Genomic DNA, 24,404 nt, shown 5'->3' on the forward strand with positions numbered 1-24,404 from the left:
GCAGTAAATAATCAAGTGTACCTTGCCATCGAATCTTGTTCACTGTCGCATTTACCATTGAACTTTGTTAATTCACACTTTAACTCACTGTTTTCTATCAATAAAGTATTGTTGCTTCTCTCTTATGAGTGAAGTGCAGGCTCACTCCATCCGCGACACAGTATTAGGGAAAGAGTCTGATGAATTGGATGCTGCATGGTACATAGTATTAATACAGACTTGAGGTAGGGGAAAGAGGTCTGATGCAAGAATTTTTCAAAAGAGGGGAAGAAATAGCTAAGAGGCAGGAGGAAGAGGAGACAAGCAACACTTCTACAGAAAATTTGATTCAGAGAGTATCTTTAGGAGATGCATCAGCCACCACATATTGTGTTGAATACTTGTAACAGCTTTCACTAAGGAGTCTCTTTCATTGACATTCACTGACAATATTCAATTGTCACAAGTTGTTGCTGGACATTATAAAAAGAGGAGAATCAATAACCTAGAGAAGGAATTCCTGAGATTAGGAAACTCACTCTAACCATGTATGCATGTTTAAATTAGTGCTCAATAAGAACTATTTCAGTAAAAATCCCAACACCTTCACCACTATTTGCAATGTTAATCAGCTACCAGCCCTCCAAACACAATAGAGGCAGTCATTTACTTGCTACTGCACTAGCTCTGTAAAACATGACAGTATATGCCCATTTAGTTATTACTTGCTCTCGAGCCTTCTCCAATTGTTGAACAAGGTCCTCCCGTTCATGTGCTGCGAAGTGGCGAGCCCCAACTTCATCATCTCCAAGTCTTTGCTTTGCTATTGTCATTCGAAGAAGCTGCAATTACAAAAACAGATTCCGTAAGCAGAACGCAGGTTGTAGCATCAGAGTACATCTGCACTAGAAAAAGTAAAGCTGTCATCGATTTCATCTCTTCCAGGCCAAACAGCCGGTATTATTTAAACCAGAGGGAATTTTCTGAGCTGAGGGCTCAATCCCGTTCTCAGCGAAACATGCCAGTCGAACACTCAAAGCATCAACAGGAGCTGAATCAGACCCTGCAACAAGTTACCAGAGTATACAAATGATGAAAGACCAAGTAAACAGACACGTGGTCGATGTTTTTTTAGGACTGACAGGAACTATTTCTGGTCAGACTAAAACTAGAGAATTCTCAGAAAGCCATTTTCATATGTAAATCTTAAAATTCTCTGCAGCAGAGAACTCTTCCTAGTTAAGAATAAAAAGGCACAAAGTAGCTTGCCCAGCTTCATTTTACTGATACCACTTAAAACCCCACTGTGCTACATCAGTAAAGAATTTGCATTAACAGTTGCTAATACATTTGCTTGTGCATTATTTTTTTCATCTACTCACAAAAGTTAATTCATATTAAAAGCAAAAAAACAGGCCAACAACAAAAAGACTTGGCCAAAATGCTCAAACAGCTAGTGAATTCATGAGTTTTGTGACTGCTGAAAACAGTCTGAGTTGAATTAATACACAGTTATATTCAATATCCAAAGCAAAAAGCAACTACCTTTCAAGAATCATGGAGTATTAAAATAACAGTCTATGAGGCATTCAGCATTTACAGTTGTTTATACTGAGTACAACTAGGCAAAAGTGTTGCCTGCCTCATTTGTAGGAGCTCCACAGAGACTAGAGAAACCCACCACAATAAACAGCCTGACTTTCCCCATATCTTTGACTGCACCAAGGAATTAATGTACATCATTATATTGCAGAGTTAGAAAAAAAAAATCAATCTTCTGAAGTAGAAGATTGTACATTAAAATCTATCTTTGGTATTTATGGGATGCCAGTCACCATAGCTGCAATGTGCCAATTAAAATCCTGCTGATGCAAGACAGACTACCAAAATCATGCTCCCCACTTGTTTCAGCTCCCCACTTGTTTCAGCTCCAGTTCAGTGCAAGTCACTGAAGCTAGTACAACTTGTTCTGATAAACAGTTCACTTGTTCAGGGGAAGCTGCGCCCCCAAAAGTAACTGGTTTTGGCAAACTACATTTCCCTATCCCCACAGGGAAAGTACAAACCACTGCACAGTTAGTAAGGCTGAATGGGTCCCAAGAGATATAATTCCTATTAATTTCTTTATCAAAACAAATAAGTCAAAAAGGCAACTAGCAAATCCTGGAATGGCTTCATAGCTATGGGACTTGTTTTTTTTAAATGCTAAAAGCCTGATGAACAAAGGTATGGTAACGTGATTTAATTCAGTTAGATTAATTTAATTTCTAGAATCTCTTGCTAGTGAGAAAGGCAGTAAGAAACAAATGTAATAACATTTTGAGGACTCAGTCTCGTTCAGAAAAACTGGAAACGGGAAGGGGAATCATACTTTACGAATGCCTCCAATGCCTGCAGCAGAGCAAAACTTCTGTGTAACCCTTGGCACCAGGCTGGGAACTGGATCAGAGCTGTGACTCATGCACTATGACCAACTCAACTTCAGCCCAGGAGGGGACGAGGCATAAGATGCAATTATAACTGCAAGCAATTATTACTTGCAAGGTCAAACAGTCTGCCAATAAAAGGAGAACTCTTTATTTACTACTAATTTTGAGGCGAAAAAAACCACGTATGAAGTCTTATGAAAAGAATGCTTCAGAAATCCAAATTCAGCCAGTAAAAGCAGCATTATAAACATACATAAAATAAAGTAAAATACCAATCCATAAAATGACAGAGTGCTTCTTCCAGACAGTTGGCCAATCAGAGCGTTGACAGGGCAGAACAGGCCAAGTCCTTTAGTTCTGCACTGCGAATGCCTCATGAGGCAGCACCACCTGCTATAAAATTCTTCCCTGAAAATGCTGTGACCCAAAGAGACACTAAGTGTTATGCCAGAGGGTTAAGGATTTATTTCATATATTAGTGCTTTGTTATAAACTTTATACACCTGTCCTCTGGCTGCTCCATTTTTATTTCTGTCATTCAGAAATCACTGAGGAAAGGACCGCTCAACTTCATTTTGCAGCTAGAGAATAGGTTAACGCTACCCCTCAGGATTCTGTGAACAGCATCCACAGCAGAATGGGTTTAAATTAATGGCACCTTACCAGAGATAGCTCCTGTTTGTCAAGAACCCATAGATTGCTAATCAAAACAATCCAGTGCTGCAAGCCACTAGTCTTTATTATTTGAATATCACAGCTTTTTCTTAATCAGTGTCAGCTAAAATAATTATTTATAAAGTAGCAACTCTGTAGCAGCCCCACAATGCCCAAACAGGCTTCACTGCGGTAGCTGCTGTGCAGGCTAGGAGTCCACAGACAATGCCTGTGCCGAAGTTGTACATTCCTGATTATTGATAAAACATGCAGAAGGAAAAGGGAAACAAGCACAACCAGTAAATCCTTCATGGAAGGCAGAAACCATCATATTTAGCCACAGTCACTGACAGCAATTGTCTTCACCATGTTGCCTACAAAATCTTAAAAAGTGGACCAGAACTATGCAAATTTGCTACCTTAAGTCCCAGTTCTGCCAAAACATATGCACCACATTTAACATTTCACACTGTTGCTGCATGAATGATTGTCTGCCTTATAATAACAAACTGTCAGTAATACTGCAGCCATTGTTTTCCATGCATCTTCCTCTCGCTTAGCACTGCCTTTGACAGCTTACAAAACCATTTGTTTGCGTGCGTAGGAATTCAAGTGAAGGCAACTGAGTCATCTAGTCTTCCAGAAGCCTCCAGTTTTTCTTATGCTTTCCATTTTCACCCTTTTACAAGAGAGAATTCTATTTCCTAACTATCCTCCTCTAAGTTTCAGTAATTGTTCTCCAAGCATTGCTGCCAGAACGTTAGGAAGGAAAAAGATTTACAAATAACTATCATAAACATAGAATAGTTTTCATGTGTCAGAGCTGATAAGAGATTGTGATCAATCATAAAATAAATAGTCTTAGATATCTGTTGCTGGAGCACTGCAGTCTAACTATTGCTGTATTTCTGAAACTGCAGCAACAAATCCTTTCAGAGACCGCCTGAAGAAGTTTTATTATTCATGCCAACAGAATTCTAGCTGAAATTAAAGGAAAAAATTAGTCCAGATAAACGAAATGCAAGTAATTTGTTATTGCCTAACTGATGACATACTTAACATGATTTCAACAAGTACAATGTCACCAGTTTAAGGTCTTGCTAATCCAAGTGACCGTATCCTGCTAGTAGCAAACATTAAAGTGGTGAAAAACAAGTCAAGCTATCAAAACAATTCTTTATCAATAGAGCTAATGTGTGATATTTAAAGATTTTTTTTCTTTTTTAGTCCTACAAAGCTCTTGCCAATCAGTGACAAAGCCTGCATGAGTCACCCCTGCTCAGACACAGGCAGAATTGTTCATCCATAAGCAGCTTCACTTGCTGCAAAAGCAGCTGTTTGTTCATCTCTTGCCAGAAGTAAGGTTGACGTAGACCAGCTGGGCAGGATGCCCTCCCTCACTTTGGAAAAAGCAGAGAGAAGAATGCAGGGGAAAAATGTAAGAACAAGCAAATTATTATAGTTCTTTGTTTTTGTATATACCATGCATTATCTGGACTCCAGTGCCTGAAGTAACCCAGCTGCCAGTACAGGAGAACTGATGAACAGAACAGAATGGCTTTGGGAACAAGCCTAGAATTTTATCACCAAAGCTAGAAGGGAGCAAAATCTGACACAGGAGGAGAGTGTTAAATCCCTCAGATAGATGGCAATGCTTTTTTAGGCATTTCAAAAAACAGCAACCTGACTCTAAAATAAGCTCTATTTCTCATTTACTAGGAAAGTGAAGAATGTGTTCCAAAAATGAAAATCCTAGTCTAAATTAATCCCTGTCTGATGCAGTTCTTTCCTCCCCCTCTATATTTAGTGATGCACTATTTTGCACCTTTTGGAGAGGGGCACAGTGGGCAGAATAACTCTTTTTGTATTTTTCCATTCCTTATGAGGGTCATGAATTCAAATTCATGCCGAGAATACAGATGTCACAAAAATGGCCAGCTAATATCAAGTTAACCCACAAAGGCAAATCTAAACAAAGCCAGTTCAAGCACAAAGTAGGCGGCTCTGTGTTACCAAGATCATAGTGTTATAAGGAATTAGAATAGGTACATAACCTTGATATTTAAATATATTGTAGTTTTACTACCTTTGTGTTCTGTTTGTACTAACAAACCCTTGTTATTTGTTCAGGACTGGCTTGGGAAAGGCTGTATGGCATAATACTGGTACTGGAGAACTGGAAGGCACTGCCTTCCGCACTGTAGTATCATTCAAACAATAACATGTAAATGAAAAGAAACACTGGGGAAGCTGGTCTTTGGAGACTTGAGCAAGTTACACTGGATGCTATGCATACTACAAATTCAGGTCTCACTTGACCCTTTCCCAGCTCCCTGGACACCTTCAAGGAAGTCCTTTGTGATAAACAATGAATAAAACTGCATTGTCACAATACACTTATGTTTAAAATAAAGTAAATAAAATAAAATGAACTTAAATGGAAAGAAAAAAGCCACCTGAATAATTAAAAGCGGCATCATTTTTATTCACATTTTTAAATCCCATAACTTTAAAACCGTACTTGAGGGAGGGAAGTTATTCATTATTTGTTTCATTTTTTACTTCGTTAACCACCTCGACTCTCAAATTCAACCTCTCACTTGTTCGATCTCTGAATGTACTTTTGCATACAGTTCCAGCTGTGAATGTTACACACATTTGGCTTGAGTTTAAATATTTCAATTAACAGAGACAACAGGAGTTTGATTAATACCAAATGGCAGATTTTGAGCAATGTTCCATATAATTTGCTAAATTTAGCAATAAAATAAATTAGTTATGTAAGGGTAATAGGATGAGGGCCTAATACAAAGCTCACTATCTATATTTGTGATCACCTGCTCCATATTTTTGAAGGGAAAAATTATGCCTCCCCTGGTTTTACCATCTACTAAAATTTTGCGTTTTCATTGCAAAAAAAATTGAAAATTATCACATGACAAAGAAAAAATGCTTATCAGTACTTATTTGTAAGAGGAAATACCACCAATAAAATACATTAAAAAAAAATAAAGTAAGTCTGAGATCATTAAAGCAAGGCTAGGTGCAAAATACATAGTTAAGGACAACAGAGCAAAAGCAACATAAAAATATATAGTAAGCTGCACTTACTGGTATCCTATACAAGCTTCTTTCGTTCTACTGTTTTGAGCATTTATTTTAATCCAAGTATTCTAGAAGTTCTGCAACCCATTATTTTTATTTGTTTTCCTAAGAAGTAAATGCAAAACTCCAGCCCAGTTTACACATTCCATGCCATTTACTGACAACAAAAGTTTGTAATACCTTATTGTCCCCTTGTACTTCTCCCAGTCTCTGTTGAAGCTCTCTAATCTCTTCTCCAAGATGTTTATTTCGATCTTGAGCCTCACTCAGTAGTTGAGCAAGATTTGCCTAGAAAAGGAGCAAATAGCAGTCAAAAGTTAGTGCCTATGGAGGAAGCGTAAGTGGTGATTGAAAAGAAACCCTAGACTTACTCCTTATCTGCCAACAATATTTACTTTTATTGTTGTTGGTACCCAGACTTCATGCTTCATTAGAGAGAGAATAACAGAAGTCACCAGGGTTCCTTTATCTTTAATAGTAGGAAATACATAGAGCATATGTGCATACACACTCCCAGAACAGCACACAAACCACAAACAAAACAAAGTGAAAACATCTACACTAGTTCTGATATCTTGGCTGCTGGGAAGAGCAAAACGCAGAGTACTTTGACAATATTTATACAAAGTTGCCAAAATAATAGTTTTTAAACTTGCATATAATTAGACAAAAGGCACAGCTGAGAAATAATGATGATATAATTATATTCCCTAATAGTGTTTAGAGCAGATTCCTAGCCAGTAAAGAGGATGCCAGCCAGAGTCCCTGCCCCTATACAGAGCTGTACCATGGATATCTAGTAGCACAAAACTTCAAACATGACCTGACTTGTGTTGTTAGCTAGTACGTAGACTTCTAGAAAAATAGAGGTGAAAGCTAGAGATTCAAAACAAACACCCCCACTCCAAATAATCCAGGTTAAAAGTTATCATTTACATTAACCTACTAAGTTAGCAAGATGAGCAGTCTGATCTATAATTTCATAATTAAATTCCATCAGCTTGATCACTAATCAAAAAGTAATGCAATCTCCTCCTTCCCTATCTATGATATCTGAAAATGAGCAAATACTACAGATCAATTTATTATACTTTTTCCCCTAACAATGTCTCACGAATACACAAACGTTGACCCAGCACAGGAAAAGCCTTCCAATGACATCTCTTCTAAGAGAGTTACAATCATAGTGGCTAATGCACAGCCTTTCAAGACATTGCCTCTGGACAGCTAGGTGTGTCATCCATTGCCATAAATCTGAAGGGTAGAAAAAGAAATGGAAAAAGAAATTTCAGATCTTCTAAGCATGACTTGGTAAAGCCCCCTGAGTCAATATTTCTAAGGTACCCTTACACATACTCCCTGGGTTTGAGGCCAATGCATCAAGTGACCGTTCCTAGTTCTCTCTTGGTATTTTAAGTTTAATTTTAGTTTCTCTACTTGCTGTGCTTCTCTTTCAACTCCCCCATTTCTCTGTTTTGATCTCTCTCTTTCTTTTTCAGTCCTGCTCTTTTACCCAGTCATTCTCACTACCACTTGACGTCTGGTAGGATGTTTTTGTGAGTTTTATCTCTGAAACTCACACGCTATCAAACCAACAAGGTGCCTGATAGCCATTCCTGTGATCTTTCCCCTTGTTTACTAACAACTGCTATTTCCACATGTCCTATTTTATACTTAAAAGAACTATCAACATGAATATAGCTATGCATGCATCTGACCATTTGCAGGATTAGCCTATTAAACTATAATCAATTGGAACTTTTGTACACTACTATATGAAGAAGCTGGCTCCAAACTCCAACTGGTCTAAAATAGCAATAGCTTCAAACTTTTAAACAGGAAAAGTAACTTGAGAAACTGATACGTCCTACTTGATGAACCACAAGCCTGATTTGCTGCTACAGCTTCTGCACTTTTGGTGCTCTGCAGAAAAAGTAATGTAAGTTTCCCACAGTTTTGGAAGAAAAAACATTTTTTAAAGTACTGATATACCTGAAGACTGCAGATACATAGTTTGGGAAAAGAGTGCAATAGCAAAAAACCCGTAAATAGCCAATTGTAGGGCCAAAATTAAGCTGCCTCTATTTTTATTTTGAAGACGGCAACTATTCAAGCAATGCAAAAGGTTCCTCAAGTATGCTTTGGTAGAATGATTTTTTCCCCCTACATGTTAAACAAATGTGTAATAGTCATTCATATATTGAATGAATCAAGGAGCTTCAGAACGCATTCAGTCAATGGTTCTGAGAGGTACTTCTTAGTGGCTGTTTAAAAGAAAGAAAACCAAGAACTCATGTTTGCAGGAAACTGTATTTAAACTGAAGTATCTATGGCTACTGCTCAGATGCAATTTTTTTTTTTTTTTTTTTTTTTTTTTTTTTTAAGAAAGCTGACTTTCAATAAAGGCCATCCAACCACTGGACTGAGTTAGTTAAAAGGAACATGATTTGCCCTCTCCGAAACACTTCTATTTATAAAGTCCCTTTTTATGATGGATTTGAACAACTCCTAACACTGCAATAGCACATGTAATTTCAACACCTGGGAAGAACTCAGTCTCACTAATCAGTGTTTACAGCCACAACACCAGGATTCTAGCAGTCTGTAGTCAAAACCCGGCTCCCAGTAGCTGCAGGAAAGGCATTACAATGCCTATACTAAATCTTCCTGCTCAGATTTATTTCCTTTAAAAGCATTTCTCTGGGATTGCAATTCTATGCTGAATTTTATTTGTCAGTCATATAAATGACTTAATGTGACAAAAACCTTTATACTCGAGACAGGGATTTTGGAAGAAACTTTAAACAAAGAATTTTAGACACCAAAATAAAACAGCCTCTTTTAAGCATGCTAAGAGCATTACAATGAGCTAAGTATAGACTTGCTCCTTAATGCAAAGCTTCTATTATACTTCTGTTAAACTAAAACAACCAAGCTATGTCACAGAAGTAGGCTCCAGCAATTATTCATTTCCCGGGCTTAGAGGTTCCATACAACTGTAATTTAAATTGTTCCCAGTTTTAAAGGTTTTGGCAAGACCTCCATTAAAGCTCTCAGTTAAATGTGGATAGAAGAAGAAATATTTGATTTTCAAAAGTGCTCTACTGGGCTTAAAGAAAGCCAGCCAAGAGGATACATTGAACCACACCTGGACTTGGTACCATTTCTTTGGCATATATAAGAGAACATACCATATGGTTGAAAGATGATAAAACTAACAATGGAGGACTGGCTTCGTGAACCTGTAAGCATGTATTTTTTGAAGAAAGGGGAGAAATCTATGCAAGGAGAAAGGTGATTCATTTTTCCACCTGGCAACTTCTTTTCAATATTCATAGAACAAACACAGAATTCACTTAGAAATTTAAGACAAGTTACTTCAGCAGACAATAAAGCTCATATCATTCACCTGTGCAACACGGAACAACTCTCTGAAAATTAGCCAAATTCAGTGTCTCTAGACTCAACTTCTTCAACAGTTTCTTTTGATTCTAGGTGAAGCCTTAAAAAGGCACTGTAACTGCCAGACTTTACTTCCTTCACTCACACTATTCAAAACTGATTCCAAAGTACTGATGAAGAGAGATTTCTGAGCCATGAGTAACAGGAGGGAAAGATGCAGAGGTCTATACCTTTCTGCTGCCTCATCTTGTCTTGCCTCTGCAACAACCCACAACACTGGAAACTGTTTGTTTCTCCTACCCTCTCTCAATGCAACTATTTGTAATACTAAATAACAGATAGTGCTTCATTCAAGTTTCTAATTGACTGCCCAATATCAGACAATCTTTCTGGAGCTCTGTCCACCTCTGGTGACGTCCAGTTTCCGGTAGGTATTCTTGAGCCTCTGCAGCACGATAAGCTATTTGTTTTACATCCATCTGTCATGGGGAAGAGCGCATGTACGATCTGAGCGCAATCCAAACCCCCATAGACATAACAAACTGTCCCCACATTCCTTTTTCCTCTGACCAAAAGCAAGTGCGACTATTGACAATGATGCCACCAGAAGGTAGGATGAAAGGTGAAAAAGATTGATCTGAGAGTGCCAAGTGGGAAGTGCCTACCTTTATTACATAGGGGAAAAAAAAGCACCATAAATCACAACAGACCAGAGAGTGAAAGATTCAATGGGATGGGATCACGGACCTCACCCTTCTCCACTTAGACTTTGTTAAAATTTGCAAGAACGTTTTTGGGATAGAAGGTGGAAGAGCGCCTTACTTTTAGCTACAGATGAACATCTGAAACTACTGACAGAAATACCTATAAATATTTAACATAAGCCAGTGAATACCTGTCAGACAGTAACAGATCTTTGCTCACTACTGACCAATGACCCAAGAAGAAAGGGGGGGGGGGGGGGGAGTAACTCCAAATAGTCATCCCTGGCATTATGCACTACATTTTAATTTGGCTCCTTTAACAATTTTGCAAATATAGCCACACATACACACAGTGTTATTTTTCTTCACACCACTTTAAAAATGATGGATAGTAACACAGTCTTTAATATAGTGCTCAATTCTCTTGCACATAAATCTTATCTGACACTTAAAAAAAAGAATTTAAAAAAAAGGACTTTCTGCCTTTACATACTGCCTGAAAAAGTAATTTGGCAAGGGGAAGAGGGAGAAACTTCCAACGTGCCTTTACAGTTTAAAAATATTTTTAAATACAAACAAGCATTTCTATACTGCAGTTTACAGTCTTTTATGTTTCTTTCAGCCACACCTTCAAACAAAGAAGAACACTGAATTATAGGGCTGTGTCCTGGTTTCGGCTGGGATAGAGTTAATTTCCTTCTGAGTAGCTGGTACAGTGCTGTGTTTTGGATTTAGGATGAGAATAATGTTGATAACACACCGATCTTTTAGTTGTTGCTAAGTAGTGCTTACACTAGCCAAGGACTTTTCAGCTTCCCATGCCCTGCCAGCGAGAAGCTGGGAGGGGGCACAGCCAGGACAGCTGACCCAAACTGGCCAAAGGGATATTCCATACCATGGGACGTCATGCTCAGTACATAAACTGGGGGCAGTGACCACTGCCCAGGGACTGGCTGGGCATCGGTCAGCGGGTGGTGAGCAATTGCATTGTGCATCACTTATTTTGTATATTCTATTATTATTATTATTTTCCCTTCCTTTTCTGTCCTATTAAACTGTCTTTACCTTAACCCACCAATTTTACTTTTTTTCCCCCCTGATTCTCTCCCCCATCCTACTGGGGGCGGGGGCAGTGAGCGAATGGCTATGTGGTGTTTGGCTGCCTGCTGGGTTAAACCACAACAGGCTGACAGAAAAAAAAGTTTGATGAAACATTAAGCACACTTGGTGGGTGTGACTGATAGCAAATTTAATTGCAGTTTCTCCTCCAATGTATTCATACGATTGCAATGGCTGAATTAATACAGAAAAACCTGCTTTGCTTACTAACTACCACTGTTCACTCCCAAGGTAGAACTGACGACCTCCCCTAGCACTAGCTTCCTTACGATAAAAAGCAGAAATTACTGTATTTTTCTCTTTAAGTTGAAAAACGATGTAGAGAAGACTTCTGAAATTATAGATCCTGGGCATACTAAACAAAATACACTTAATACAGGTCATATTTCCCCAAAGAAAAACAACAGCAAAAATCAAGGCCTAGCCAAGCAGTCACTTGACATAAAACAAGAGAAGAAAAAAATCCTCTCCTTCTCTGAGTATATGCCACGCTGAGAACCAGGCAGGAATCCCACCACAGAAGCACACCAGTCAAAACCTGACAAGGCTCTGCAAAACAAGAAAGACTGGCTCGCGCTCACATACCTTCAAGACACTCAGCAATCGGAATTTTCATAGAGCTGATTAATAGAACCAAAAAGCCATTTTAGCAGTCCACATATAAAATTAATACTTTTTCCCTCCTTTTCAACCAGTCTTCTGTGTATTAGCTTAGCATAGTGTTGGACAGTACCAAACACCACCCAGGCGGACGTAGAGCATTTGCCAAAGGCTGACAAACAAAATAAGGTTAGCATCAACTAGATTCCTTTAAGAGGCCAGTTTTTGCAAAGCAACTTGTTAACATACATCATAAGCAGCAACCAAGGGTGTCAGTATGAACTACCAGTATCATAAGAAGTTACTTGGCAGAAATTCCTTCACTGTGAAGGTTCAATAAGGTAGTTCAGTCCCCCTATACTTCATATAGGCATCAAGTTTTTGTTGACAGCAGATGAACGTAGTCAAAGAGAAATGATTAATTTGTACTTATACAGAGACTACTATACTAGGATAGAAGAAAAGATTGTTTCATTGGCTTGTTTTATCAGAAATATTTTAGCTGCTTTGATCTTAAGGACAACTTGAACTTTGAGATAATGCACAAAAAGAATCAAAATCCCTTAAACATTTTGAGTGTTCCGACTAATTAACAGAATATTTATCGAGAGTATTCAGGTGCAGGGGTGTGGAAAAGTGGCTCTCTATTCCATCAAGGTAAGACACAGCAACCAGAGAAGAGGATGTTGTACACATCAGGTCTGAACAGCACTCTAAATTTTAGAGGGACTATCACATCTATTAGAATCAGCATTTTCTCTCTCCTAGCCTCATGTTTACTGCAGAATCTACGTGTTGAAGAAACAACAGTGTCACTTCACAAAGCATGACTCCTAGTGTGGCTAAGAAGTTCTAGCTTTTGCATACTGTCACCTGCTCCTACCAATGGAACAGCAAATTTCAGCATGCAGAAACCAAAATCTCTCCACTGGCTATGCTCTCACACAGGCACATTTTGAAATCCATGGGAATATTGTGCTCTGATGCATTGCCAGGGCAAACGATCGCACTGTTTGCCATCTGCTATCTTACACTATGGGAGTCAAACACACGCACCTACAAACCAGAGCAAAGCACACAAGTCTCAGTTTGGCACACGCATAATGTTTTTCATCTTCAAACCCTCTGAAGAGAGGAGGAAATCACATTAATCTTCATAGCACCCTTGTGAGATAAATACAAAATGATTGCTTACCCTGTAGTGTACTTTATCTGAAGATTTTATCTCACGGGACTCTGAATGCAGCTTTTGCGCCTTAGCACAAGACTAGCAAAACTTCCTGAATTCATTAATTAACAAGAAATAGTCACACTATAGTCACACTAGTCATTTTTTCTGATGATGTCAAAAACGGTCATAACGTAATCCTTGAAGTTTGTTTCGAAAGTCAATTGTGACAGCCGAGTACATTAAGCTAGAAGCTGGAAGTGGAAGGGATCAAAATAGGTCCATTTGTGGTATGTCACAACATACTCCTGTCTGGAACCTCCGGGCCTTCTGATGCTTGCCCCAAAATGCTACGCTCATGAACTTACTCATTAGCAGAAGTCAAGCTGAGTGAGTGGGCAGCATGCTGCTGTGATGTCAATGATCGCTGAAGCAGAGTCTTGGCTTGAATGAATCACCTTGGGACACCTACAGATAACTATAAGAGAGTTAAGGACCACAACCTTCAGGAAAGATGCACACAGGTTCTCTGATGAGACTTTTTGCCTGGCAAAAAGAGTAACTATCAAGCTGGGCTCTATACTAGGACTACGTTATCATTATGTTATGAGGCTCATTATTAGGAGCCTCAAAGAGGGTTCTATGACCATGTTGAGCAACTGCTCAACAGTTGCTTGGAAAACACAGGATGCACTTGACTACATGAGGCAAAAGTACTTTGCCAACAGGCTGGGCAACTTCATAAGGAGAGCTTTAAACTAGAAATAATGGAGGAGGGAACAAGGAGGTTTGGGATGGGTTAGGCAAGCCAAGAGCCTGGGATGATGGGAAGAGAAGGGACACAGCATTCACAAAACAACTGAGCTGAAGTATAATCCCTTTGAGTGTAGGCATGTAACGAAGGAAGTGCCTGTACAACAGCCCTGTGGGGAAAGCTCTCAAGCTTGTACTGCAGAACTGGCACACCTGGATGCCCCTCAGAGGCCTCTACTCTAACACATGCAGCACGGGGAAGAGTTCGAAGTCTGTGTGCAGTTACAGGGCTACAATCTCATTGGAATCATGCAGAAACGGTGGAATAGCTCACGTGATTGCAGTGGTGTGATGGAGGGATACAGGCTTTTTAGGAAGGACAGCTGGGAAGGTGAGGAGGGGGTGTTGACCTTTATGTGAGAGAGCAGCTGGAATGCATGGAGACCTGCCTTGGGACAGGTCAGGAGTCAGTTGAGAGCTTCTGGGTCAAGATTAGCGGGCAGACCAACATGGATGCTCTTGTATTGGGTATCTGCTATAGATCTCCTGATCAGGAAGAAGTAGTAGATGAGGCCTTCTTCACACAACTGGAAGAAGCTTCATGTTCACAGGCCATGATCTTCATGAGGGACTTCAGTGACCCCAGTACCTGCAGGTATCTGAACACAAAAAAAAACCCCAACACTTTTCTATTGTGAGAGTGGTCAAACACTGGAACAGGTTGCCCAGAGAGGCTGTGGAGTCTCCATCCTTGCAGATGTTCAAAATCTGACTGGACACGGTCCTGGGCAACCTGTTCTAGGTGGCCCTGCTTGAGCAGGGGCATTGGACTAGTTGATCTCAAGAGCTGCCTTCCCACCTCAACCATTCTGTGATCCTGTGATGTTTAGCTCCATTTAATTTGATTCCTCATACATTTAAAATACAAATATAAGCCCTTGCCAGTGAACATATGCATTGCGGCTTTATTCTTGACACACAGCCCCACTGCAAACCCATTATCTCCAACTGAGTGATCTCACTGAGATCAAATTAAGCAAAGCATATTTAGAACTGTGGCCCAGCACAGCCATTTTCCTAACCATGCATTTTACTTCACCTTTGTTTATTCAAAGGATCTCATTTGTATTAAAAAAACCTTCCATTTCATATAGAAGGTCAAAGGATTCACTGCTCTGTTATTTCAAGGACAAAGCTTCTCCCAAACTGAAGTTATACTGAAAATTTAAGCAATGTAGACAAAAATAATAGTCAGTATAAATCAAGCTAGAAGTCCCATCGATGTTTTTTTGCTTTAAGTTTCCCAGCATGGCAACACTGTCCAACAGATATCTAGTATTTTTTTGCCGATGTCATAAAAACATTCTGTATCACAGCAAATGCATATAAATGTATACCACTGTAGAATGGTAGAATTTCTATTTATATAGGATGCACAACAGAGGCTCCGTAGACAGAGCAACATTTTAACATTCCTTCCAAAATGGGGAGTATCTATTGTTTACCATCTCTGGTGAATTTTAACATCAAAATCAACTCTTCACTATTTCTATCCTCCTGAAACATTCCACCCCTCCATTACTTATCCAAAAATTACCCTACACCTGACACGACATGCAATTACAAAACTACTTTCAACCACAGCATTTAATTGTGAATGTTTGATAAGAGGGGCCAGGAAAGCACTGACCACGATAACAACACTAATTTTAAAACACCTACTGCAGGAAAAGGGATTTCAGTAGCACAGTTTCTCATTTCCTGCTTTTGTTGGTTGTCGGAAGGCGATACACATGGAACAATCTTTGGATTATGTCAGAGATGTGTACCACTGCACACACAGCTTTGAGAGGGAAAACATTGCAGAGCACTGCACATTAAGGTACCTTTAAGTAACACCAATTTTACAAAACCACATTCTGAGTTAACTGCTTGCTGATAGAAATTGCCTGGTTACATGATATTTCCATACGAGACATGAAAATTCTGTGCTGCAAAAGAGGGAGAGAAGGCATGGTGTGGAAAACGATATTTTAAGAAGTCACAAAGCGTAATTGATAATAAACCCACCTATTACATTTAAGGTTCTAGATTGCAATTTCAAGAATAGTTTCTCAGTTGCGGTAAAGAAACATAACAGATAGCAAATTGTTCAGCATATCAAGTTTTTATCTCATTTCTGACCATGAGAACAACATGCACTTTTGTGTCACATAAAATCCATTATAAGATCAGGGTCTCTGTTTTTATAAAGTGACTGAGGTCACAAACTTCTCCCAGCAGGCAACTAGGCTTCTGGGCAAAAAGGGGATGGAAAAAGTCCAAAAGAGCACAGAGAACTTCACTCTTTCTTAGATGAGGAAATGCTAAGAAATGTACATACAGTAATAATGGAAAAATATCCATAACTTTATTATTCTTTGACGCATTTCTCAAAGCAAAACTATATTCTTCTTCAGAAAGGTTGCCCTAACTACTCCAGATTATCCACCTTGTATGCTACAGACACTTCTCAGGAGAATGAAAACTCAAGAATTGCACTAACAGCCTATTACTGTACAACCTAAGGTACATATTGTCCTTGAAGGAGACCTATAAATGACCCCATCTGAGAACAAGATTTTCTTTCTTTCACTGTTACGGAGCATGAATACATAACTTTCTCACAAAAAAAAGACTCGTAGCTAGATTATTAAATGGCTTTCCAGGCACTTACCATAGTAAGATTTGCCAAAACTTAATATAATTGCAGCTTCTGAATTTAGACTGAATTTTGCTGGTATTTTAGAAACAAGTGTCAGATTTATTTATTTTGAAAGATGGAAGAGGAATTAAAACAACATCCATGGGATGGCAAATCTCCCTTCCTGCTTATCTCTGTAATGACCCATATACTGGATTGGTTTTTTTCCTTTTAATTGTATATTCTTCAGCTCCAATTTTAGTAGTCAGAATGCACAAACCTATATCTGGTCATAAACTTTTATTAGAATTCTGTCAAAATAACAGAATTTCAAATAAATTATGCTAAATAATGAGGAAGTTAAATGATCCTACGCTGAGCCACTGACTTCTTGGCAGCTATTTGTTTAAGTGCCTGAAGGAGTAATTATATTGCCTCTGAAAGTTTAGTTTAAAACAACCAAAACCCTAAGCCCCTAACATTTTAAGAAAACAGCAAGAACTACATGCAAATTCCCGGGGAAAGGATGACGAGTAAAACTTCTGACCGACTAAGAGAATGCAATAACCATGTTTTAAACACAGTTAAAAGACTTTCAGGACTAGCGATTACAGTAATAATTTTTGTTATTTTGGGTTCTCCTCTCCCTGCTCACACATTGTGTTTTGGGTGATATTTTTCTCTAAAAATTAAGATAATTTTAAGATGTGACAGCCAACAATCTGTAACAGGGACACACTACATGGACCTCCGGGGGAAAAAAAAGTGACCAGGCAAAAAGTTTTTCAGGGGAACCATAAAATGCAATTACCATTGATCTTACCATTTACAACTCATAGAGCCCAAGTGACCTGGGAGAGTACCTAATGGAAAACAGTACTCACAACAATAAATTAACAACTATGGGATGCAGACATTGCATTCCCAAATTGCTTTTAAGTATGAGAAGTCCTGTCAGAAACCCATTTTAGAACTCAATACAAGAAGGATAAACAACAAGGAGAACAATCTCAAGTCTCTGTACGCTGACCAATTTCAGTCTCAGGTGAACATAAAAGCAATAGCCGTATATTCTAATTAATGACAGTTCAGGTATTTCAGAGTGAAACATGTTTAGACAAAAGCAGAAGCCACAGTTTAAAGACTGAGCTTTTCAATAGACAACAATGTTTGCTTTTTACCAGATTCTGTAGTTTACATTTTCACACTTTTGGAAAGTACTTTTGTAGCAGATAAGTATCATCAACTGAAAAATAAATCCTACCTGTCTCCTCTTTTCAGGCGGAAGGGATGGATCCCCATCCTACAAATAAATGGACATATTTTATTGGGAACTTATTTCTGAAGCCAGCAACTATATTAACTTTGTGGATCAAAGTTTAAAACACGTACTTTAACTAAAATGTTATCTAAATTGTTTCTAGAATACTGCATCTTGATTAATATCAGTAATACTAATTTAATCTCAAAAAATTGTCAAAGGCTGAAGATTTGTTTACATTTCTAGAACAGCAGGTCATTACAAATTTATGTTGCATTATTTTTCATAACGGTACATTAAGTTGCTGTGGAATAATAATACTGTAGTCAGTTTTTAAATGGAATTATGACTGAAACTAATTTCCTCAGAGCATGCACTGTCTTTCTGTGTCTTATATAACAGGCACTACCTCATCAATGCGGAACAAATGAGTAATAATATGATCAGGGCTGTACAACTGCAGAACTACTGTAAACAAGTACCTAAACATTTTTACAGCACTCATTATGGACTCCTTTTGATTTTTTTTGAGGTTGATTCTTGTCCCCCAATTATACAGTATTCATAAAGAACAACCTACAATCAGCTCCCGATACTTCTTTTTCAGAGACTGGTGTCGTTCCCGCAACTGGTTGGCCATAAGCTTGTACTGGTCTCTTTCTTGTTGACAGGTGTCCAGCTCTTTGGAAAGGATCAGCAATGCCTCCTTTTTACTTTCGAGCTTCCTTTTACACACCAGATACTGCAGAAGAGAAAAAAAACCCATAACTGTAACAAGCCATTCCTACCCCAGCCAGTACTGGATTCAAGAGGCACAAGTTTTTCTCTGAAAAGATGGAGGAAGACTCTCTGCATAAGATCAAAGTCTGCCACAAGTCATCTTAGCTTATTAATAACAATCACAGGAAAGAAATCTGTTGTATCAGAAGCCTGAAATGCCTTTGTAAGGCCACATGCTCACCTGACCACTGTGAATTAGAAAATTCAGCAACTTAAGTTTCTCCTCTTTTTCCTCATATGCAAGAGTATGAGGAACCTCACAATTTGACCGGCAGCCCTGGGAAGGCTGCTGAAAGGAAGAAGCCTTTGTAAACTCCCTTTTCTACTGCTGTCCACAATACCCAGCTCTCAGTTAGAAACCAGCATTTCCCACCTCATTCCCCCTTCCCTCCTCCCTGCTACCAGCAATGTCCTCTGGGCTCAGCCTCCCACCTGGACAGGGAAAGAGGGCCATGTTACAGCAGAAAAGGTAGCATGAGTGGCAACCAAAATTTGCCTTGAGCCTGAAACAACTGCAGTGCGGTACCCTATCGGCACAGGTGAAAGAAACTAATTTAGCTGCGATACTATATGCACTTGCTTGTTGAGTGAAAAGAACAGGAAACAATGCAGGAATATTGCAAGCACCTGAATGGGGAGGGAAGACAGAGGTGAGCCTTCCTCTCCAGCCACCGCCTCTTATGCGTAGGGCTCATGCACAAAGTAAAACAGAACTTGCAAATCTTAGCTGTTCTGCATTAGTCTGATCCACTTCATTGCCTTTCCCCACTGAGAGGAAGAGAAAGTAACGTGTATGTCATCCTTTCCTGCAGTGGCTAAATGTTACCTATCAGAAGTTTCAGGCAACTTTTTCCACTTAACGTGATGTTCAATCAGCAGATTCTTCTTATCCATCACTTGACACTGCTCATACTAAAGCGTATGTTTCTATTTCTGATGTTACTCACATAACACGTGGCACTAAATACTTTCTGAATGTGCTCTGCAAGAGACCAAATATCACAGCAGTTGTGAAACCAATTTATAGTTTCATTATATACTCTGACAAGAATACTTTGTCATTATGGGCTCTTGTACAAAGCAAGAGCATCAGCACTTCCATACTGTTCAAGTCAGTGCTGTTCTTTGGGACAAAAATCATTATTCATATGTACTACTTGCTTGGAATTGACTTTGTTAACCTCAATTTCAAGTCAATGAGAAAGGGAAAAGAGAGTTTGGTATATTAGTACAGCCAACATTTCCCCAAAATGGTAAATGTTTAGTTGCAAAAAAGTGGGAAGGGAATGAGAAAAGCAGTGCCAAGAAGGATTTGAACTTACAAAAAGGACACTTCCACCTTGGATTCATTTTATTTCTGGCAACACTGAAGTTGAAATCCTGCCATAAATTTTCTGGATTCTGATGCCTTGGCATCAACTTTACAAAGGCAACCTATGTACTTATGTCCTTACTGATACCTTACACAAATGTCAAGTCTACTGATGAAGCACTGAAAGGTATCAGAAGCTAAACTTTAATATTGTCAGCAAGTTATTATAGTGACATGGTAAACCTGCTTCAAAATTGATAATATAATTCCTTACCTTACAGTGAAATATTTGTCTCTGACAATCTCTCTTCTGTTTTCCAGTTTCATCTTATGTCTTAGTCAATTCCAAAATATGCCTTCACTAAATTGTTTTTAAATACTAACAATCTGATACAGTAATTGCGAATAAAAACGAGTAAAAGCAAACCTCACAATCACTTTAAAAAACCCAACAGCCAAACGCCTGAACCAAGTAGCCTGTACTGTTCCTTTAACCACCAGGAAGAATGAAGCTGGCCCATCCAGCCAACTGCTACGTGGAGCAGAACAGCCTATACAATGTACACAATGGGAGGGGAGCAAAGCTAAACATCTCGCCTTAGGACACCCACACCACCAGCAGGTGCCTCTGAGCCCTGCCACGAGTGCTGGTATATGAAACAGTGTACGAGAGAGCTGGAAGCTAACTGGAGCATGTAGATAAGACTATAAAAAATAATACTTATCAGGCAGGAAATGCAGACCTAGTGCTAAACAAATCTTGCTTCTGCCATGAGTCACAGCTCTCCACAAAGGATACACTCAAAGCATAAAAGAAGGCTTCACCTTTCACAGCAGCACTGGAGGGGGTAAGGCAATTCTCCATTATCTATTAGGTTGAGGATAATGAACCATAAACAGATTGTGGGGACAGTTGTGTTCAGGGTCTAAATGAAAAGGTATAATGATCTCCTCCTTGTTTAAAGTATATTTTAACTTGATGAATTATATACTGATGATGTGCCATACGGAAGGAAGGGACTTGGCATCTCTCATCAATGTACTGTTTGGATTTTACTATAAAAATGACCACCTAGAAGACTTTTCGAAGCCATTGTTACCTTTTGCATATATTGACTTTACCAAATAAATGGGATAAAAATAGTAATAATGTATAGTAATTTGTTTCCATGGCCTTATGGTACAAGAAACAATAAAGCCACAGCATTTCTGTGGAATTTGATTATTTGACAGAGCTATGTTTCCAATTCCCATTACTATTTTTGAAGGAAAAACAAATTATACAAAGACAAACCTCAAAGAGGTTATTCAGTATATATGCTTCTGAATGTTAAAAAAAAAGTACTAATAATGGCCATAAACTGACCGAACAACTGTACACCAGAAATGGATTCTACTCAGGGAAACAACTGAGTCCCACCAACAATTTCCCATATACGGACAAATAAATGCAGCAAAATTGCTTTGTTGTCAAAAGAAACATAGGATTTTAACAATCTTTTTGGAGCAATGCAAGCAATAAGGAAAATTTTCTGATCTAGTCTGAAAAAAGCATTCAATAGATGCTTCTGGCATTCATATAGAGATTTCTTCCTCTGCAATTGAAGGAAAGCCTACGTCTCACCTACTGTCTATCAGTGAGACAAACAAGTGAATTCTGTTATGCACTATAGTTACTACAAAATATTCTTAGTGTCTTTTGTTTCTTTTTAATTGATGTTCCAAAATAATCTTTTAGTTTAAAAACCAAAGTTAACCAAGAACCAGCTGCTATACTTCCAATCTAAAAGCTACAATGTACAACTTTTCATATCTGTCTAGTGACTTTTATCTACCAATTCGCTGTTATCGGCAATAAAGCAAATTATAATTGCTACAAGGAAGATCATAATAATTAAAGGAATATATATGACATCCTACATTACTGCCTGAACTGCTTTAGAGCCAGATAACTACTTCAGTGAAATTGAGTAAAGAGAGACTGACATTACAGGAGAGTGTAACTGCTCCAAGGTGACCCTCTAACATTGAACACTTACTATTTGTCCATTGCTATTTTTAGTGACAAATCTGGATAGATCTCATTAATGACGCCATAGACATGGTCTAATAATCTGATGAAGCTGGGACACTGTCAAGGTTTTAGACTTTCTTTTTTTAAACCAACAAACACACCAAATTCCTATCACAAAATAATTTCTTTTAAATTTGTACAAATTACTGGCCTATACTTGGGTATTTAACGGCAATTAGTGCCAAGAAGGAAAATACCTAATTTTCTGAGGGTAAAAGTAGAGATACTATCTCCAAACTGTGCTTTGGAATCACTGTGGATCATGTTCTGCATTCTCTCAACACTCCAGGACCTAGTGTCCTCCCAAATGCCGATGGGCCACCACACTGTATGTGGGCCTGGAAACCTATCGTCCACCATGCTCTCAGAGAAACCATGAACTCTACCCACCATCTTTTGGACAAGAGATCCAACTGCTACTGAACTGCCTGAAGTTTTATCAAATTTCTCCTCACTGTACTCTTGGAGGCAATTTTGTGGTGGAAATGACAAACTGGAGTCCCAAAATGCATTGTAATGTCACTATTTGGGATGTTTGTTGACTGTGTTTCAGTAATGTTGCTCCCCTTGACTTCGGATTAAACTGTTCAACTTATCTGAAAGAGTCAAGCACTCAAACCCAGAGAAATACACAATTACTGGCCATTTGCCTGCTTTTTCATCTCATGTCCTCATCTCTGATAAAACCTGAGACAATGCAGTGTCCTTGGTTTCATCCCACAATATCAACTCTGCTTTTCCTGCTGCCCAGCACTTGCTTCACTAGCTACCTCCTGACTGCTGACACACAAAGCAGGCTGGTATCATTCACTGATGATATAAGTGATACAAGCAGCTCCCCAGAACACCATGTCTTGTCTTGACAACAATATTACACTACATCACCTTCACTGGTCATTTAGGAATTACCATCATTTGATTTATTAGTCAAAATAACACTATTTTGCAATGTGGCCCAGCCCTTAGAAGTTTTGTATGCTGTGCATCGGATTACACTATTAATTTCTCCGTGTTTGTTCCTCAGCATCCCTGTGGGTATATTAGTCCAACCTGGAACATGGAAACATGAGAAGCAAACACTTGTTTTGTTGCCCGAAAGCCCAGCATGCAGGTCTCCGTAGCATCTCTCCCATAGCTCCTGAGAACTTTGGAGAGCAGTAAGTCACAGTGCCAGCTCTTTTAGCGTTTCCACTTCCTTTTCCAAATGACCAAGCCATTACGATGCCAACCCAATCACCTAGGGACTTCAGAGCATCCGCTCCACTTTGTTCTTCCCTACAGCCACTGGCATTTGCCCACATTTAGAAAAGCTCTGAAATTAGTGTCTCCAGAGCCTGTCAGGTCCCTTCATATAGGTCCCTTCATATAGGTTTGGTGAATTACATTTTACACTCTGTTTGAGAAGGCAACACGACAGAAAGTTAGAGAGATATTATAAACATGAAAATCCCACTTATTTTCCTTCCTCTTCTCTCTTGTCCACATAAAAAAATCTGTGCAACCAATGGGAAAGGTATGGTCTGCCAATTAAAGGCAAGTTAGGTTTCTCACTCTTATTCAGAATTCATGTCTGGAACATTTAGCTATTTCAACTAGAACTACTGCTCAATAGGTGTGCGTTTGATAAATAATTCCCCAAAACTCTTTCTCCGAGTTTTAAGTTGCCAATTACTAGGCAAGGGAGCTCAAGAGCACAAGCATATCACTTCCCTCTGTGGTGCTGAAGACCATACACAGCTACTAATCAAGAAATAGCCTCTTGAGAATAACAAATTAAATAGACACTAAATTTCTTCAAACTAATTTTAGAAGGCACAGTCACATATGAGTGGCTGTAAATAGCATACAGTAAATGCTCTAATGTGTGGGAGGTGACAAGGAAAAGAGAAGCATTCTGACATTGGATTTAATTCTAGAAGTTGGCAAATCCGAGGGAGAAGCTAGCAGAAAGGACAGAGGACAACCACTCTAGTCTTATGGGTTTCCTAGGAAACCTTTCTTGCTTCCAGTGGAAAACACCGCCAAAAGCACACATTCTCTGAGCAGTATTAAATTAGGACTAGTGCCAACTCTCAATGAAGTGAATGGAAGCACACTCACTGACATCAGCAGAAAGGAGACGGAACTTGTAGAAGTCAGCTCTCTAAAGCAAGGACAGAGGTGGTCTTGCAGATTATATATAAGTGCTTTTTCCCTACCACCCATGACCTCCCAGTACTGTTCAATTCATCCCACCACCCCAAGATCATGCTACCACCTACTCCTTTCTCCATCGCTGATTCTGCCATCATCCTTAGATCAAATAATTCCAGGAAAGATTACATCGAATTCAGGCAAAAACTGAAATCACACCCTTCTCCACAGCAGAACATACAGAGTTG

General features: G+C 38.9%; 1 protein-coding gene across 5 annotated transcripts in view; it reads right to left on the reverse strand.

The window, feature by feature from the left end:
- The window catches only part of CCDC149 (coiled-coil domain containing 149), a 55,102-nt gene that overhangs the window by 26,938 nt on the left and 3,760 nt on the right, over positions 1-24,404 (reverse strand). For all 5 annotated transcript variants that reach the window (XM_076336046.1, XM_076336045.1, XM_076336044.1 and 2 more), the window contains exons 2-5: positions 18,438-18,599; positions 17,861-17,899; positions 6,348-6,455; positions 705-821 (exon numbers count right to left, since the gene is read on the reverse strand). In XM_076336046.1, the coding sequence (XP_076192161.1) occupies positions 705-821; positions 6,348-6,455; positions 17,861-17,899; positions 18,438-18,599 (426 nt within the window). The remainder of the gene's footprint in view (positions 1-704; positions 822-6,347; positions 6,456-17,860; positions 17,900-18,437; positions 18,600-24,404) is intronic.

Source organism: Aptenodytes patagonicus, chromosome 4 (genome assembly GCF_965638725.1).
Source record: "Aptenodytes patagonicus chromosome 4, bAptPat1.pri.cur, whole genome shotgun sequence".
Taxonomy (NCBI): Eukaryota; Metazoa; Chordata; class Aves; order Sphenisciformes; family Spheniscidae; genus Aptenodytes; species Aptenodytes patagonicus.